General features: G+C 39.9%; 1 protein-coding gene across 1 annotated transcript in view; it reads left to right on the top strand.

Moving 5' to 3' along the window:
* The window catches only part of LOC309548132 (uncharacterized protein), a 707228-nt gene that overhangs the window by 126482 nt on the left and 561328 nt on the right, over window positions 1-19418 (top strand). Inside the window, exons 35-37 of the mRNA XM_082248097.1 lie at window positions 3944-4089; window positions 9665-9869; window positions 11031-11209. Coding sequence (XP_082104223.1) covers window positions 3944-4089; window positions 9665-9869; window positions 11031-11209 — 530 coding nt within the window. The remainder of the gene's footprint in view (window positions 1-3943; window positions 4090-9664; window positions 9870-11030; window positions 11210-19418) is intronic.

Here is a 19418-nt window from a genome sequence, read left to right as displayed (position 1 = left end):
GCTTCCAGTTTTTTTTTTTTTTTTCTGTCAAAGCTTAATTGAACAAGCTGAAGTTAGAAGCTGATTGGCTACCATGCACAGCTGCACCAGATTTTTCACTCTCCAGTTCTAGTAAATCAATCCCTTTGTGTCTTAGTTTTGAAGACTAGAGCAAAGTGAAAGTGTTGCCAATAGCAGTCAGTCATTTTCCTACTGGAATTTTTTAAATTGCAAAAAAGGCAAATAGGTAATTCACTTTTCAAGGTATTTTTCCCCAGAGTTTAGTTCTGGGAAGCTCTGCTAACTTCCATCATCCAATCATGTACAAGGAAAATCCCCCTTTTTTCCCCTTGCACATGATTGGATGTTCTTTAAAAAGTGAAATTTTACCACCTTTACTAAGGGAACATTCCTTTACAAAGTACAACTTCTCTTTTAGTAAATCAACCTGAAAATGTTTGAAAAGGAAAGCTACTTGTAATAGCAACTTGCAGTTAGCACCACAAGTTGTTTTTTCTTTTCTGTAATTTTTAAAAATAAAACTAAGTGTGCACCTACTAAGAATATAGCATGTTCCCTTGTGATAAACTGTCATCATTTGGAGATTGTTATTCAAATAATGTATTTTGTGCTATGGTCTTTTACTTCATTGATGCAATGCATAATGAGCTGTTTATCCTGCCTTTAGCAAAGCCTGTCTTTTAACATGTAAGCAAAGTCATCATATTCCAAGCACCAAATGCTTCTAAATTTTAAGTGACAATGAAACCAATCTGTCTGTGATCCTATCTCATCGGTTTATTGTTCAGAGCAGCATGATCTTCATCAAACTGCACGTATATTATTCCTTGTCTGAGCAATTCCAGCATTTAATTCTCTCTCATTCCCAAGTATGAACATGAATAAAGCATCAGAGGCATCTCAGGTCAATCCAGAGCTACATATGTTAATTTGCAATTCAGGATGTTTCCCCCCCCCCCCCTGAACATTTGCAGCAAATTCCCGCTAGCATTTTCTGTTGGATCCCAACATCAAACTCTGTATATGCACAAACAACAGCTGATGGTATCAGCGGGACAACAGAATGCTTCAGCTTGTTCTCTGTGGTGTTCTGTCAGTCACAATAGTCTAGCTTTCAATCTAATATTATCATCAGCAGTTGGATCCTGTCAGTTATGTTATTTCAAATTTCCAGCATTATTATGATGATAAAATATGTGCCTGGTTAAAAGGTGATCTTATATGTCTTATTAAATAACATAGATGAGCTACTGCTTATTTATTTTTAGGAGAAGCTTACAGCCATATGGTCACTTTGGCTATTTGTAGCTCTGCTATCATTATTGTACTGTAACACTTTTAGATTTTCTGTCATTCAGCTGAATTGCACATCATAGTATCCACCATAGCCCAAAAATAACACTTCCATGGCAGCATTACATTGCTTACTATAAGTGCCAATGCCTTGTCTGCAGGTGCATTCACACGTTTTGTCCTGTACTTACATTCTGTGTGTCAAATGGCGAGCAACTAAAAATTACAGATCCATTTTATGGGGGATTTATTCTGAGTTTCAATTTTAGGAGTGTAAAATTATATGCAATAAAAGGAACAGGGCTGCTGTTATAAACCAAAGGGCCCCATACAGACAACCTGACATAGGGCCCCATACAGCCAATGTTTCATTTATGACTATACACAATGAGTGATCGGTACTGATCACTCATTGTGTTCATTCAGGAGAGAAAGGGGCTTGTAAATATAACATATTCACTGGACCCTTCCCCCACTCTCAATCCTGAAGGATCCTGTTGTGTGCTTGCAGCTACTGGTGGGAAGTCGGAAGCACTGTAAGGGTAGGGGGGGGGGCACATAGGGGGGTCTAGGCAGCAGGGAGAAATGTATGGTGTACAGGGAGGCTGATCGGGGTGGTGGGGAGTACTGGAACCGATGCTTTGTATGGCTATCTCTACAGCAGCTGAAAGCCAAAGGGAAGGAGATGAGAAGAAGCCAGCTTTCAGCTGCAGAGAGATCCATACAGGGGATTGGTTCCAGTAATTGCCCTTCTGCTGCACTGATCCTCATCCCTGCTCACATCGATTAACCCTGCTGCCTGGGCCCCCCTATTTTCCCGGACCCATACAGAAGGACTGGTGGTACCCCCTTATCTACGGCCCTGAATAGGAAATCTATTGGGAGAGGGTGCCATCAACGACCTATACTTCTCACAATGCAAATTACCTTTCTATTATGTTTATCTTCTTATTTCTAATCTTCCGTGACCTAGAACAAGTATAATAGTAACTTCTGACTTTACCCTGACTTTCCTGATCTGCATACCTTTTCTTGATTACTGACTCAGAAGGTATTTTAGACAAAGGTTCAGCAAACCAGCCAGTCAGCTACTATATTTTTCAGAAGCTGGCTAGCAATGACAGCCCTTGTATTTTTCTCACATAAGCAGTATAGGTTCCAAAACAAGTGTATATGATGAAATTTTACCTTTGCTGGCTGCATGCTTGTTGTAGGTAATGAAATAAGGATCTGTAAGCCATCCAGGTGATTATGCCTGTAAAATAAAAAGAGTCGTCAGATGTCATACTTCTGTTCTCACAGTTTCACTGAACAATAGTCATCATAGTTCAGTCTCATAGTTCAAAGTGAACAATATGTTTTTTTTTTATTACTAAAGGCAAATAGGCTGTTGACTTTGCAAGTGAATGCTCTTAAACTCTGCTGACCTTCATCATCGAATCACGTGCAACCAAAATTTCATTTTTTTCCTCTTGCATTTGATTGGGTATTCTTTGCAAAGTTAATCTTTACCAAATTAGGTTAAGTCAAAATTTCCTAAGTCAACAGCCTATTTGCTATTAAGTACATCAACCCTTATATGTCTATTTGCATTTAAGTGTAAATCCCTGAGGCTGGGTTCACACGGGTGCCAATCGGGTCTAGGGTTTCCAATTTGCATGTCAGGAGTCTGTGACTGCCTCTCAATGGAGCCACTTCACACAGTTCCGGAATGACTGCGGAGCGATTTGCAGAAGGGGCATTCTGGTCAGTTTCAGGTCCGAATTTAGCAAAACATCGACCAAATTTGGACCTGAAATGATGAGGATGCACCGGACCCCCTGCTGTGAACTGCTCCGCACACAGTGTGTACTCAGCCTAAATCATTTTATATAATGTAACCCTAGATCAGTGAAATTCTGAAATGTTCCTGAGGGACCGCAGTGATCATCAATATGTTTATCAATTTTATGATTAAAGTGATTTCTAATCTGTCGCCCAAATGGAAACAGAATTTATATATGTACAGTAAGTACAGAATAGAGAGGAAAGGAGACATTTATGAAAGTGCAAGACTTTTTGAGGAGGGGGACAGTGGAAGATCACTAGATGAATATTAGTGGTATCGTTCAAAAGTCTAAAGACAGAAGAATGGTGTTGCGACCTTCAGATTTTTCAGGTCAATGAGTCACTGGCGTCTTTTATGTGGGTAGCTTCAGTGGAATGATTAAGGTGAAATCCAAATTTATTAATCCATTAAAAAAGTCAGCAGCACTGCGAGATCTTCCAAAAATGCAAAGGTTTATTGACATATCAGGTTCAAATCTGGCATAGAAGACTCACTAATGCATTTCAGCCATACTGCGCACAGTCATAGCTGTTGACTAAGGCCAAGGTGGCTGAAACACATTAGCCGATTTGCAACAGTATGTTGGATTTTAACCTGATATACCAATAATCCTTTGTATATTTGGAAGATCCTGCTGTGATGATGATTTTTTGATTTTTGTGACTGAAATAACCTCAACATTTGCTAAATAAAATTCTGTATAATTACGAGTGCTGGTGTTGTGCAAACTACATTTCACACAACTGTCTTAATTTTGTTCCTATTATTTATATATGATAACTTCCTTATTTTGTTCTTATGTTATATTGTTTACCTCTGCAGGTTATGATCTGAATGTTTTAAGCAGCTACATAGTGAAGATGTTTCATTATGTGCACAGTCTTATACATCAGTTTAACTCAGAACATGAGTGTAACCAGATTTTGGGTGTAAGAAGTTTTTTGGGGGAAGAACTTTACCTTACAAAGGTAAGTGAAAAAACACTGTTGACTGATACAGTCTTTATTTTGGAGGATTGTACATGTGAATACTTTGTAGACATTATATTGATGCTAATAAGTACAGTATAGGACATTGCAAAGGATTGCCATTGTGGCCTGGAATGTGTGCTTAACTCTTTAGTGCCACTGGACAGAAATCTTGCTAATCTTGTCAGATATATGGTTTGCATACGTTGCATTAGTTAATATCCATTGGTGTTAGTATGTGGGACCCAGGTACCACTACCTTTTGGTCTTTTGCAATACTACATAGTAACTCGGGGTCCCATGTCCCTTCAGTGGGACCTTGTTTGCTTTGAGACTCACAGCACCACACTCTGCTTGCTCTGGTGGCACACAGAGGTAATTACATGATATTTAGGGACATTTTGTGATCAGCTGATGGACATCTCTGATAAGCAAGTAGAAGCTGGCTCCTTACAGAACACATCATCACCCCTTAGAGTAAAACATTTTTAAAAGAAGGTGTTTAGGGTGAGGGTAGATTTATTGTGAGCTGTAAGTAAAAAAGGAGCTGTAGAGGGGTGCTAAAGATTCTGGGTGCTGAGTGGGTTGAATATTGTAATACTGTAGTGCTTTAGATTATTTCACGAGTAGGATATTGCACTACTCCACAAAAATTCAGTTAGATAATTCAAACATCGGTTTTAGTGTAAATTGTAGTTTTTCTACATTAGATTATGTTTAATATGTACACTGCAATTTGAAAATTTAAATGTTTTTAAATTTGAATAAATGATAATATTAATACACTGTCCTGAAATATTAAATGCCTTTTATCACTAATGAGATAATGTTTGCACTGATGATCAAATGATTTCTTACAGCTATCACTATACCTAATTTCAAGCTGAATACCAGCTAAGATTTTTCCTTTTTTTGCATAGTTACATTGGTACAGCTTGGAACAATGTAAGTATGTATGTTCTATACCTGACTGATCCCTGTGGAATCTGAAAATCACTGTAGTAGCTGCCACTTATACAATGACCCTCACTGTCTTCTATGTTCTGTGCCGAGTGTAGCTGACCTGCTGAGTAGTGACCACAGACACCATTCAGAAAATCTCTTGCATTTTGCTCAATGACTGCAAAGTGCTTTGTGATTGGAGAGGGTGGAAAGGTGGGGTGGTGACTTCATGATCTCTGCCTCCTCCAGTCAGAGAACACTGGGTATGGGACCTGCAAGAAGACAGCAGGGATCACTGTAGTAGCAGCAGCAACTAGAGATGCACAGGACCTGGGAGTACAGCGGCATCACTGTAGTAGCAGTGGGTAATACAGTGATTCTGTGCTTCCAATGTAACTATGTAAAATCCATACCTATGTGTATATATATATTCTAAACATAAATATATATATATATATATATATATATATATATATATATATATATATATATATATATAAATATATACAAACCCGATTCCAAAGAAGTTTGGACACTGTACAAATTGTGAATAAAAACAGAATGTAATGATTCGGAAGTTTCAAATGTCATTATTTTATTCAGAATACAACATAGATGACATATCAAATGTTTAAACTGAGAAAATGTATCATTTTAAGGGAAAAATAAGTTGATTTTAAATTTCATGGCATCAACACATCTCAAAAAAGTTGGGACAAGGCCATGTTTACCACTGTGTGGCATCCCCTCTTCTTTTTATAACAGTGTGCAAACGTCTGGGGACTGAGGAGACAAGTTGCTCAAGTTTAGGAATAAGAATGTTGTCCCATTCTTGTCTAATACAGGCTTAGGTCTTCTTTGTCGTATCTTCCTCTTTATGATGCGCCAAATGTTTTCTATGGGTGAAAGATCTGGACTACAGGCTTGCCATTTAAGTACCCGGATCCTTCTTCTAGCAGCCTTGATGTTGTATCTGATGCAGGATGTGGTCTGGCATTGTCATGTTGGAAAAGGCAAGGTCTTTCCTGAAAAAAACGACATCTGGATGGGAGCATATGTTGTTCTATGATATACCTTTCAGCATTGATTGTGCCTTTCCAGATGTGTAAGCTGCCCATGCCACATGCACTCATGCAACCCCATACCATCAGAGATGCAGGCTCCTGATCTGATCGCTGATAAAAACTTGGGTTGTCCTCTTTAGTCCGGATGACATGGCGTCCCAATTTTCCAAAAAGAACTTCAAATTTTGATTCGTCTGACCACAGAACAGTTTTCCTCTTTGCCACAGTCCATTTTAAATGAGCCTTGGCCCAGAGAAAACGCCTGCGCTTCTGGATCATGTTTAGATATGGCTTTTTTTGGCCTATAGAGTTTTAGTCGGCAACGGCGAATGGCACCGTGGATTATTTTGATTCGTCTGACCACAGAACAGTTTTCCTCTTTGCCACAGTCCATTTTAAATGAGCCTTGGCCCAGAGAAAATGCCTGCGCTTCTGGATCATGTTTAGATATGGCTTTTTTTGGCCTATAGAGTTTTAGCCGGCAACGACGAATGGCACCGTGGATTGTGTTCACCGACAATGTTTTCTGGAAGAATTCCTGAGCCCATGTTGTGATTTCCATTACAGTAGCATTCCTGTATGTGATGAAGTGCCATCTAAGGGCCCGACGATCACGGGCATCCAGTAGGGTTTTCCAGCCTTGACCCTTACGCACAGAGATTGTTCCAGATTCTCTGAATCTTTGGAAGATATTATGCACTGTAGATGATAATAACTTCAAACTCTTTGCAATTTTTCTCTGAGAAACTCCTTTCTGATATTGCTCCACTATTTTTCGCCCCAGCATTGGGGGAATTGGTGATCCTCTGCCCATCTTGACTTCTGAGAGACACTGCCACTCTGAGAGGCTCTTTTTATACCCAATTATGTTGCCAATTGACCTAATGTTGCAAATTGGTCCTCCAGCTGTTCCTTATATGTACATTTAACTTTTCCGGCCTCTTATTGCTACCTGTCCCAACTTTTTTGGAATGTGTAGCTCTCATGAAATTCAAAATGAGCCAATATTTGGCATGACATTTCAAAATGTCTCACTTTCAACATTGGATATGTTATCTATATTATATTATGAATAAAATATAAGCTTATGAGATTTGTAAATTAGTCCATTCCTTTTTTACTCACAATTTGTACAGTGTCCCAATTTTTTGGGAATTGGGTTTGTATATATATATATATATATATATATATATATATATATATATATATATATATATATATATGCATATGCAACTTGTATACCAAATATTAAATTCATGAAATCTTGTTTCACCTTGTGCAAAATAAAAAGCTTCCCCCTTTGCACACTCCTTCTAAGATGTAAACACTGCTATTCCCTGTTGCAGTTTAGCAGATTTCTGTGTCAACTATCAGCCTATTGGACAGTAAAAGAGCATCTTCACATTGTTGGGATCCTTCAGGCTCTCTTCCTCTGCCTAAACTCCTCCTCCTCTAACCACATAGCCTGAAAACATATCAGATTGCAGCAATCTGTAACATGCAATGCAGCAGAGCGGTACACACTTTATCATAAAGATACATTTAACAAACTTAAAGAATTATGTTTTAATATGAATTTAAACACAACTTCCATAAGTGGCACCCTCCTAGATAGGTGCTAGAATGTAAATAATTTAGGATAGTGCGTTCTTCTCCTTAGCAGGAGACTGATGGGTAAAACATATCAGCTTGTCTGACTAACAGAAAGCTTCTATACTTAGAAAAGGTATCCTGTGTGACTCACAGTACTGCTGCTGTTGTAATTGGCTCCTCTGTATCCGGGCAGCTTTGGAAAGTGCTGGATGAACAGGAGTGACCCATGCAAAGCAGTATCATGAATATGAATACCCTCTCAGCCAATTACAGGAAGTGGTGGCCCTAAGCATGCTGGGTGCTGGTATTTATATTTAGTGAGCACATGGGATTTGGGTCTTCCTCCGGAGAGAGAGGTTCAGTTGGGGAGGGGGCCTGCTGCCCCTCCTCGGCACAGGCTGCCATTCAGCCTCAGGTAGGTGACCTGAGTGCCTGAACATTTAATGCTGAAACCCAGGATTCTCCTGAGAGCTGACTGAGGGAGGATGTCTATGGATCCTGTCTGGTATCACGGAGGAAGTTGACCTGTGACCATTGCCTTGTGAGTACAGACCCCCTAAAGGGATCCTAGAGACTGTTGCTGCTAAATCCCCCTCTGGGTGCTAGAAGTCAGCTGCTGGGTGTAGGCTAAAGGGGAACACCGGTTGGTGTCCTAAAGAGCAGGGTTCACTCAATCCCTTCTACTTATAGGAGACTTTGCTTCACTTTGTACAGTTGTCCACACAGTTCTACTAAGAAAGTTGTCCTTGAATGTGAATAGTTAATTTGGAGTATCCCACTTCATCCCCTAACCTATCCAAGTTCCTAAATTAATATAAAAAACTAAAGAAGACCCCTAGACTGGTCATTGGAGTACTGAGCAGAACTTGTGTACTTGGCTGTGGAAAATGCTGTGTACTTGGCTGTAGAATGGAAATAAGGAATAATACCAGAAGTTCCTACGGGGGTGGCACTACACATACATACAGCTAAATCAGGGTTAAATATACATGCAAAAAGATTTGTCATGTCCATCTAGTGTTATGGCAGATAACATAACCACGTCAGGGACCTCACTTTTCCCGCTGCACTTAAGCAATGCATCCTGTTTATCACCCCTGCCCCAGCCTCATGACTGGACAGTGAAGAGCATTGGCACCCTGATAAATCATTCTGCTCCCTCAATTACATAAACACCCAGTTATGTCATCATTAAAATCCTCTAATTGTATTTTTTAAACCCAGCTAACATAAGCACCCTATTCTGTCTTTATTTTAGCTTCCTATAACCCCTTGCACAGCAGAACACAGACAATTGTGTTTTTGTATCTGCCAGTAGTTTAGGTGGAATGATTTTATAATAACTGCATGACATAATTATTTTGGCATTTTATTATAATTGAGTTACCACTAAGGAAGTGTAAATGAAGATTTATTTAGCAGGTCCGATAACTTATGAACTGCTCTGGGATACGATTTGTCTCTCATGAAATTTGCAAAATGTAGCATAACACCATTTAGATTCACCCCTAAAATGTTACTGACATAAACAATAAGAAGTCCAAATAATTTATTCAGGCTTTAGTAAGCTCTAATGTACAGCATAATGGACAGTTTTCAATGCTTGCTATTGATTATGAAGCCTTTAAATGCTTGCTTTAAAATGAATGCATAATGAGAACCTGATTATGCAAATTAAAAAAAAATTAATAGATTTTCTTATTGCAAGCTGTATAGTATAAAAACATTTTTTTGTTTGACTGGTGTTTGTGTGGTCTACATTGTATAGTTTAACGGAGTATATCTATATTTTATATTTAGGGTCTTCACTTTCTCTATTGATGCTAATATTTTATTAAAGACTTTGCCTGAAAAAAAATACTATTTTTGTCATCAAAGGAAATATCAGTATGATCACAAACAACTTGCTAAGATGTTTGGAAAAGCTCCATCCTGACCAGTTCCTAGCTGGTAACTCATTTTCTCTGTTATTGCAGCCTCTTGAATGTAGTGGCCCTGTGGAGAATTGGCTGCCGCAGCTTGTAAACAGCATAAAAGCTTCTCTTCAGCATCACCTGTGGGCAGCCATGGAGCGCTCCAGCACCGTTATAACAAGGAGAAAAGAGATACACAGTGCTGGGGCCCGGCGGGTGCTCATAAACAAAACTTCCTCCATGGGGGAAACTGCTGCAGATGAGAGAAGTATGTAATATTTACTGTTTTCAAATAACTTCCACGGATTCACAGCAGTGTCTGCTTCTTAAAGTTTATCTGTAGTGTTTTTGTTGATTTTATCTCTTTATTATGAGTCGTTCTACAGAATATAAAATATCTGCATTTTAATTTAAGCAACTCTGTTGCTACATGTGAAGTATTAAAGTAGATCATGCAAAATAAGAAGAATACTTAACTGTCTGGCAAATGGCAAATCTAATCTTCACCACTTGCAGAGCTACAATTGCCACTAGCATTCAACACTTCTGGGTGTGTCAGATGTCTCTTGCCTCCCAAGTGCAAGCTGTGGTTCTATGCTCTGGCCCCTACAGCACTACCATGTCCTTTAGTTATGTAGCAACCATCAAAGAGCCATTATTTCATACTAACCTACGAAAGGCCCCGTGCAAGGACAAATATTTAGGTAAGAGAGCTTTTATTGTAACTCAACCTTCTATCAGTTTAGTACATTGCTCTTACCAACAGGTATGCTTTAAGATAATTTTTTTAGATTTAATGGGGTTGGGACAAACGCATATGGATAGCCCAAAGGGAGTTTTCTCAAACAATATACGTATTCACATTTTCTTTGATACTATAAATAATGATAGAAGTTATGGTAGAAAGCGTTACCTAAAGGCTCCAGGGACTGTTCTTTTAGCAGTTTGCTTGACATTAATTTTTGCTTTAAGGCCAATTCTATACAAAATGTTGACTCTTCATCAGCAATCTATCAGTGTAGTTGTTTAAATGTCCTTCTTGATACAGTTCATGAAATGTTTCAATTCTGTAAAGGAAGAACATGGGATCATTAGTAAAATATCGTGTGTATTGCTGTTATAATGATATGTTGATGGTATATAACATGCTAAAATGGGGTACTTTGACGCAGTAGTGGGCTTGAGCACGATATGGCCATATGGTGGGACCAAACCCCCATTTTTATTTATGGATTGTCTTCAGATTTGGTAGTTATTTCTTTTGCATTTGTGCGCTATTCTTTTTTAATATATAACATGCAATTAACCTACATAACTGCTTTAATACATTTTATATTCAATTTTGAGCTTATTTTTTTTAGTTGGCTGTTTTATACAAATAACTGATGTACAATAATTACAAATATTTTGGCTATTTTATCATCTTTAGAAATGGACACATCCCAAGATAATGAAGACAGAATATCAATGGCATCTGTGGATGTTGGAAACCAGCAATCTAGGCACTGGGTCCTCTCCACATTAAATGATGTGGCTTACCTCTCCACTCAGATTAAGTTCTGGCGAGAATATAGTGGGGACAGTGAACAAATGAGTGAAAGAATGCAGGTATTGTATTTGTTAAGCACTATTGTAATGCTGGCCATATTCACTACGATCTGCTAACTTGACCCTATACAGGACTGGTTCCATTGTAATGATCTGAAATTTAGAGCTAGAATTAGCACCTAAGCCAAGTTTCTAAAGTACATGGAGAGCATTGAAAGTAGTCTGTTGACCCCATGCAGTGTTAATATGGTCGTTATATATTTGGAGTTTCCATCCTAGTTAGAAGATTCAAAATTGGATCCCTTTTTAACTGTACTTTATAGCAGAACACATTAGACGTATCAAAAGTATTCCTGTGAAAGCACAAGAAAGAAAGAAGGTTATAATGTTGGCAAAAAAGTGGCAGGTAGGTGAATTATGAATGTATTTATTTTATTTATATTTTATATCTTCAAAGTAGCAAAAAATTAATAACGAATCATGCGCTTGTAACACATTTTTATGAAATTTTTGCTACTTTGAAGATATTAAATATAAATCCAAAGAATACATTTATAAATCACCTACCTGCCACTTTTTTGCCAACATTATAGCCTTCTTTCCTTCCTGCGTTTTCACAGTAAAACTTTTTGCTTGACATACACCTTATTGGTGTAGACAGTGCCAATGTTTATTACACATTAGACGTATGCAGGGAACCTTAGAAGTGGCTATGGATGCTTGGAATAGAATAAAATGGTTTTATGATTCCCATCTTGCTTTTAGCTTGTGTATTGAAAGTACCTGAGTGTGGAGAGTACCTGAGTGTTGAGAGTACCTGAGTGTGGAGAGTACCTGAGTGTTGAGAGTACCTGAGTGTTGAGAGTCCCTGAATGTTGAGAGTCCCTGAATGTTGAGAGTCCCTGAGTGTTGAGAGTACCTGAGTATTGAAAGTACCTGAGTGTTGAGAGTACCTGAGTGTTGAGAGTACCTTAGTATTGAAAGTACCTTAGTGTGGAGAGTACCTGAGTGTGGAGAGTACCTGAGTGTGGAGAGTACCTGAGAGTTGAGAGTACCTGAGTGTTTAGAGCTGAGATACAAGGTGGAGATACAAGGGTGCAGGCATCAGAGCAGAGTAGTTGGGTGACAGTTAGGAAGGGTAGAGGGGAACGAGGCAAGGAGGCCAGTCCTGGGCTGGAGCATCCCAATAAATATGCCCTGTTGCGTGATGTTGGGGAAACCAGTCAGGGACCAGCATTGCTGGAGCAGAGTGACGCCCCTAGCTGCCAGTGGAAGAATTCCTTCAGTGAGGGCAGGAACAAGGCTAATGGTAAGGAAAGACAGGTTCTGGTGGTAGAGGACTCAATTTTTAGAAGGACAGAGAGGGCAATCTGTCAAATAGACCGTAAGTGTCAAACTGTTTGTTATTTACTGGGCGTTCAGGTTCAGCACATCACGGATCTGGTGGACAGATTATTGGGTGGGGCTTGGGGAGACCCAGTTGTCATGGTACATGTGGGTACCAATGACAAAGTTAGAGGGAGATGGAGAGTCCTAAAAATAATTTCAGGGACTTAGGAGCTAAATTGAGGAGTAGGACCTCCAAGGTAGTATTTTCATAAATACTACCTGTACCTCGAGACTCGCCAGAGAGGCAGCAGGAGATTAGGGAAGTTAAAAAGTGGCTGAGGAGCTGGTGGAGTAAGGAGGGTTATGGGTTACTGGAGAACTGGGTCAACTTCTCAGTCGGCTATGGGCTCTTTAGTAGGGACGGATTGCACCTAAATGGGGAGGGTGCAGCCCTACTGGGAGAGAAGATGGCCAAAAAGTTAGTTAGTTTTTAAACTAGGTTATGGGGGAGGGTACAGATGTAGAATTAGCCAGCGGGGAGCAAGGTTCAGCGGGCATTAATGAGGGGCATTAGTGGTAGGGTGTCCAGAGATCCTAAACCCAAGGTAGGTAGGCAGACAAATTGCAAGTGCAGTCTCATAACATCGAACGAGACTGCACTTGCTAAACTAGAGAAACTTAACATAAATAAATCCCCGGGACCGGATGGCTTGCACCCGAGGGTTCTTAATGAGCTCAGCCAGGTGATTGCCAGACCATTATTCTTGATCTTTAAGGATAGTTTACAGACAGGTATGGTGCCAGCTGATTGGAAAAAAGCCAACGTGGTACCAATATTTAAGAAGGGGCCGAGATATATCCCGGGTAACTATAGGCCGGTCAGCCTAACTTCAGTAGTCTGCAAAATTTTGGAGGGGATGTTAAGGGACCACATACAAGACTTTAGTAATGAAACTGGTATTATAAGTAGTAATCAGCATGGATTCATGAAAAATCGTTCTTGCCAAACCAATCTATTAACCTTCTACGATGAAGTGAGCAGCCACCTAGATAAAGGTAAGCCTGTGGATGTGGTGTATCTGGACTTTGCAAAGGCCTTTGACACCGTTCCCCACAAACGATTACTGTACAAACTAAGGAAGGTAGGTATGGACCATAAGGTGAGTACCTGGATAGAGAACTGGCTCCAGGGGAGAGTACAGAGGGTGGTGATTAATGGGGAGTACTCGGATTGGGCAGGTGTGGAAAGTGGGGTCCTCCAGGGTTCTGTCCTGGGACCAATCCTGTTTAATTTATTCATAAATGATCTAGAGGAGGGGATATCTAGTACAATCTCAGTATTTGCAGATGATACTAAATTAGGCATGCCAATATCTTCTATGCAGGATGTGGAAACCTTGCAAGCAGACCTGAACAAAATAACGGGGTGGGCAACTACATGGCAGATGAGGTTTAATGTTGAAAAATGTAAAGTAATGCACCTGGGTGCCAGAAACCAGAAAGCAAGCTACTCACTAGGGGGGGAACCTCTGGGTGAGTCTAGGATGGAAAAGGACTTGGGGGTACTGGTAGACAACAAGCTTGGCAGTGGCATGCAATGCCAAGCCGCCGCAAGCAAACCCAACAGAATACTGGGATGTATAAAAAAGGGGATTCACTCCAGAAATAAAGAGATTATTCTCCCACTCTACAAGACTCTGGTCCGGCCACATCTGGAGTATGCTGTCCAGTTCTGGGCACCGGTCCTCAGGAAGGATGTGCTGGAACTGGAGAAAGTCCAGAGAAGGGCAACAAAAATAATTAGGGGAATGGAGGACATCAGCTATGAGGAAAGACTACAAGCACTGAACCTTTTCTCTCTGGAGAAAAGACGATTGAGGGGGGATATGATATCAATGTACAAATACTGTACTGGTGACCCGAGCATAAGGAACAAACTATTCAGAGAAAGGAGGTACAATAAGACACGTGGCCACTCACTAAAACTAGAGGAAAGGCGGTTTAACCTTAAAGTGCGTAAGGGGTTCTTCACTGTAAGAGCAGTAAGGATGTGGAATTCTCTTCCACAAGCAGTCGTATCAGCAGGGAGCATCGATAGTTTCAAAAAACTAGTAGATGGACACCTTAAAGACCACAACATACAGGGGTATACAATGTACGATTAAAAGCAAACACACACACGCATTCATAGGTTGAACTGGATGCATAGGTTGAACTGGATGGACTGATGTCTTTTTTCAACCTTACTAACTATGTAACTATGTAACTATGTAACTATGATATAGTATGCAACCGAACAAAATTAGGAGGTTTGTATGCCAAAGCTAGAAGTCTGGCCAACAAGATGGGAGAACTGGAGCTGCTAATGTATGAGGAGGATTTTGATTTTATGGGGATTTCAGAGAATTTCAGAGCTCTCATGATTGGCTGGCAACCATTCAGGGGTATTCCCTATATCGCAGAGATAGAGAAGGTAAAAAAGGGGGATAGGTATGTCTGTATATCAAGAACAATGCGCAGGTAAATATGAGGGACGATATCACAAATGGAGCTAAGGAGGAGGTAACATCCCTATGGGTAGAACTTCAAAGGGAAGGCACTATGGGGAAAATAATATTGGGCATATGCTATAGGCCCCCAAACCAGAGGGAGGAGGGGGAGGCAAACCTCCTATCACAGCCTGGAATGGCAGCAAGGGTGGGAAATATCATTATAATGGGGGACTTTCATTATCCAGATATAGACTGGCAGAAGGAACTGCAGATTAGCCTAAGGCTCGGCAGTTCCTAAATGTTTTGCAGGACAAGTTCATGGGTCAGATGGTGAACGCACCGACAAGAAACAATGCAGTACTAGATCTACTAATTGCTAACAATACAGACCTGATCACAGGTGTAGAAATACGGGGCAACTTAAGAAACAGTGACCATAGGACAATTAGTTTCAGTATAAATCATAGAAATAGGAAACACAAGGATAATACAAGGACACTGAATTTCAAAAGAGCCAACTTCCCTAAACTGTCCTCTTTGCTAGAAAATATAAAATGGGATTGAACCCTAGGAACAAAGAACATAGAGGAAAAATGGAAGTGCTTCAAGAACATACTAAATAAAGGGATTGGCCAGTGCATTCCTGAGGAGAATACGTTTAAAAGAGCTAAAATAGACCCTGGGTGGCTAAACTCCAACATAAAAAGGCATATTGAAACTAAAAAAATGGCCTTCAAAAAATACAAGGCTGAGGGGTCATTGGCAGCATTCCAACATTACAAAGAGTGCAATAAGAAATGTAAAGGCGAAATCAAGGTGGCTAAAAAAGAACACGAAAGGCACAAAGCAGAAGAAAGTTAAAAAAACCCAAGAAATTCTTTAAGTATATAAATAGTAAGAAAGCGAGACCAGAACACATTGGCCCCATAAAATACGACAAAGGGAATCTGGCCACAAAGGACAGAGAGAAGGGGAAAGTGCTAAATAAGTTCTTCTCTTCGGTCTTCACAAAATAATTGGGGGGGCTACACTAACCTAGCCTGTAATGTTAAAATAAATATTACACCACAGGAAGCACCCTCATGGTTAACATAAGACAGACTCAGAACTAAACTTGAAAAACTTAACCTAAATAAATCACCGGGACCGGATGGCTTCCACACGTGGGTCCTTAACAAACTCAGCCAGGTGATAGCCAGACCATTGTTCTTAATCTTTATGGATAGTCTACTGATGGGAATGGTGCCAGCTGATTGGAAAAAAGCCAACATTTTACCAATATGTAAAAAAGGGCCGAGATATATCCCGGGGAACTATAAGCCGGTTAGCCTAACATCAGTAGTCTGCAAGATTTTGGAGGGGATGATAAGGGACTATATACAAACTTTAATAATGAAAACAGTATTCTTAGAAGTAATCAGCATGGATTCATGAAAAATTGTTCTTGCTAGACCAATCTATTAACCTTCTATGAAGAAGTAAGTTGCCATCTAGATAAAGGAAGGCCTTTGGATGTGGTGTATCTGGACTTTGCAAAGGCATTTGACACAGTTCTCCACAAACGCTTACTGTACAAACTAAGGTACATAGTTACAAAGTACCTGGATTGAAAACTGGCTCCAGGGGCGAGTCCAGAGGGTGGTGATAAATGGGGAGTACTCAGATTGGTCGGGTGTGGAAAGTGGGGTTCCCCAGGGATCTGTCCTGGGTCCTATCCTGTTTAATCAATTCATAAACGACCTAGAAGCTGGGATATTCAGCACAATCTCGGTAATTGCAGACGATACTAAGCTAAGCAGGACAATATCTTCTATCCAGGACATGGTAACTTTACAAGCAGACCTGAACAAAATAATGGGGTGGGTAACTACATGGCAGATGAGGTTTAATGTTGAAAAATGTAAGGTAATGCACTTGGGTGTCAGAAATATAAACGCAAGTTACTCGCTAGGCAGTGATCCTCTGCGTGAATCTATGATGGAAAAGGACCTGGGGGTTCTAGTGGACAACAGGCTTGGCAATGGCGTGCAATGCCAAGCCGCTGCAAGCAAAGCCAACAGAATACTGGCATGTATTACAAAAGGGGATTCACTCCAGAGATAAAGTGATTATTCTCCCACTCTAACAAGACTCTGGTCCAGCCACATCTTGAATATGCCGTCCAGTTTTGGGTACTGGGCCTCAGAAAAGATGTGCTGGAACTGGAGAGAGTCCAGAGAAGGGCAACAAAGATAATTAGGGGAATTGGGGACATCAGCTATGAGGAAAGATTACAAGTAGTGATGTCGCGAACATTAAATTCGCTGTTCGCGAACGGCGAACGCGAACATCGGCGAATGTTCGCGAACCGGCGAACATTGCGAACCGCCATAGACTTTAATAGGCAGGCGAATTTTAAAACCCACAGGGACTCTTTCTGGCCACAATAGTAATGGAAAAGTTGTTTCAAGGGGACAAACACCTGGACTGTGGCATGTCGGAGAGGGATCACACAAAAAAAAGTTCTTAAAAATTGTAATTTTTTTAAAAGAGAGCCAATTATTGGAAAAATTAAAAAAAAATAAAAATAAAAAATTTCTTTGGATTTAGCATCTGGGGGGTCTAAAAAGTGTACCTGTGAAGTTTCAGCTCTGTAGCATGTCCGGAACCAGAAAAAATTACGAATTAGGGTTAGGGCTAGGGCTAGGGCTAGGGTTAGGGTTAGGGCTAGGGCTAGGGTTAGGGTTAGGGTTAGGGTTAGGGTTAGGGCTAGGGTAAGGGTTAGGGTTAGGGTTAGGTTTAGGGTTAGGGTTATTTTTATGGCTAGGCTTAGAGGGTTAGGGTTAAGGTTAGAGGGTTAGGGTTATGGTTAGAGGGTTAGGGTTAGGTTTAGTGTTAGGGGCTAGGGTTAGGGTTACGGTGAGATACTTAGGGTTAGAGTTAGTAGCCCTACCCCTACCCCTCTAACTCTAACCCTAAGCACTAAAAATAACCCTAACCTTAGCCCTGACCCTAACCCCAGCCCTAACCCTAACCCTAACCCTAGCCCTAACCCTGATTCTATTTTTTTTCTGGTTCTGGACATGCTACAGAGCTGAAACTTCACAGGTACACTTTTTAGACCCCCCAGACAATAAATCCAAAGAATTTTTTTTTAAGTTTTTTTTTTTTTTTTTAAGTTTTCCAATAATTGGCTCTCTATCAAAAAATGACAATTTTTAAGAACTTTTTTTGTGTGATTTAGTGTCTAGGGGGTCTAAAAAGTGTACTTGTGAAGTTTCAGCTCTGTAGCATGTCCAGAACCAGAAAAAAAAGATAATTTTTCAGTAGAGCAGGGATGGTGGGAACCCCTTTTACACCTATATCAGTGGTTCTCAAATCCGGTCCTCGGGACCCACCAACAGGCCAGGTTTGCAATATAACTAAATTACATCACAGGTGATCTCATTTGCTGCTCAGTGATTGCAGTATTCTAGTCTGCATCTTCTCAAGGTAATACTTAAAATCTGGCCTGTTGGTGGGTCCCGAGGACCGGATTTGAGAACCACTGACCTATATGATCTTTTTTCCTGGTTCTGGACATGCTGCAGAGCTGAAATTTCACAGGTACACCTTTTAGACCCCCCAAACAATAAATCCAAAGAAATTTTTTTTGTTAAGTTTTTTTTTTTTTTAAGTTTTCCAATAATTGGCTTTCTATCAAAAATGACAATTTTTAAGAACTTTTTTGTGTGATTTAGTGTCTAGGGGGTCTAAAAAGTGTACCTGTGAAGTTTCAGCTCTGTAGCATGTCCCGAACCAGAAAAAAAGATAATTTTTCAGTAGAGCAGGGATGGTGGGAACCCCTTTTACACCTATATGATCTTTTTTTTCTGGTTCTGGACATGCTACATAAATACCAGCCCTCAAAGGGGCTTTTGGGGACAATATATATATATATATATATATATATATCACAGAACAAAAAAAATTACACAAATACCAGCCCTCAAAAGGGCTTTTGGGGACAATATATATATATATATATATATATCACAGAACAAAAAAAATTACACAAATACCAGCCCTCAAAAGGGCTTTTGGGGACAATATATATATATATATATATATATATATATATATATATATATATATATATATATATCACAGAACAAAAAAAATTACACAAATACCAGCCCTCAAAAGGGCTTTTGGGGACAATAGTTATATATATATATATATATATATATATATATATATATATATATCCAAAAAAACCCTCAAATACCAGCCCTAGGAAGGGCTTTTTGGGGTGCTGTCCTTACAGCAGGAGTGTACCAAGAACACTGGCTAACAAGACCGGGAACTGTCCCTAGCTATAACAGCAGCAGCAGCACCAGCACTTTCCCTGCTCTCAGTAACACAGAAATGATCTAAGATGGACGCTGCCCTTGCTTATTTATAGGAGGTGGGAGGGTGTGGGAGGGAGG

Source organism: Pelophylax lessonae (assembly GCF_965119305.1).
Source record: "Pelophylax lessonae genome assembly, chromosome: 2".
In the NCBI taxonomy this organism is placed as follows: domain Eukaryota; kingdom Metazoa; phylum Chordata; class Amphibia; order Anura; family Ranidae; genus Pelophylax; species Pelophylax lessonae.
This window is presented reverse-complemented; position numbering and strand designations above follow the sequence as displayed.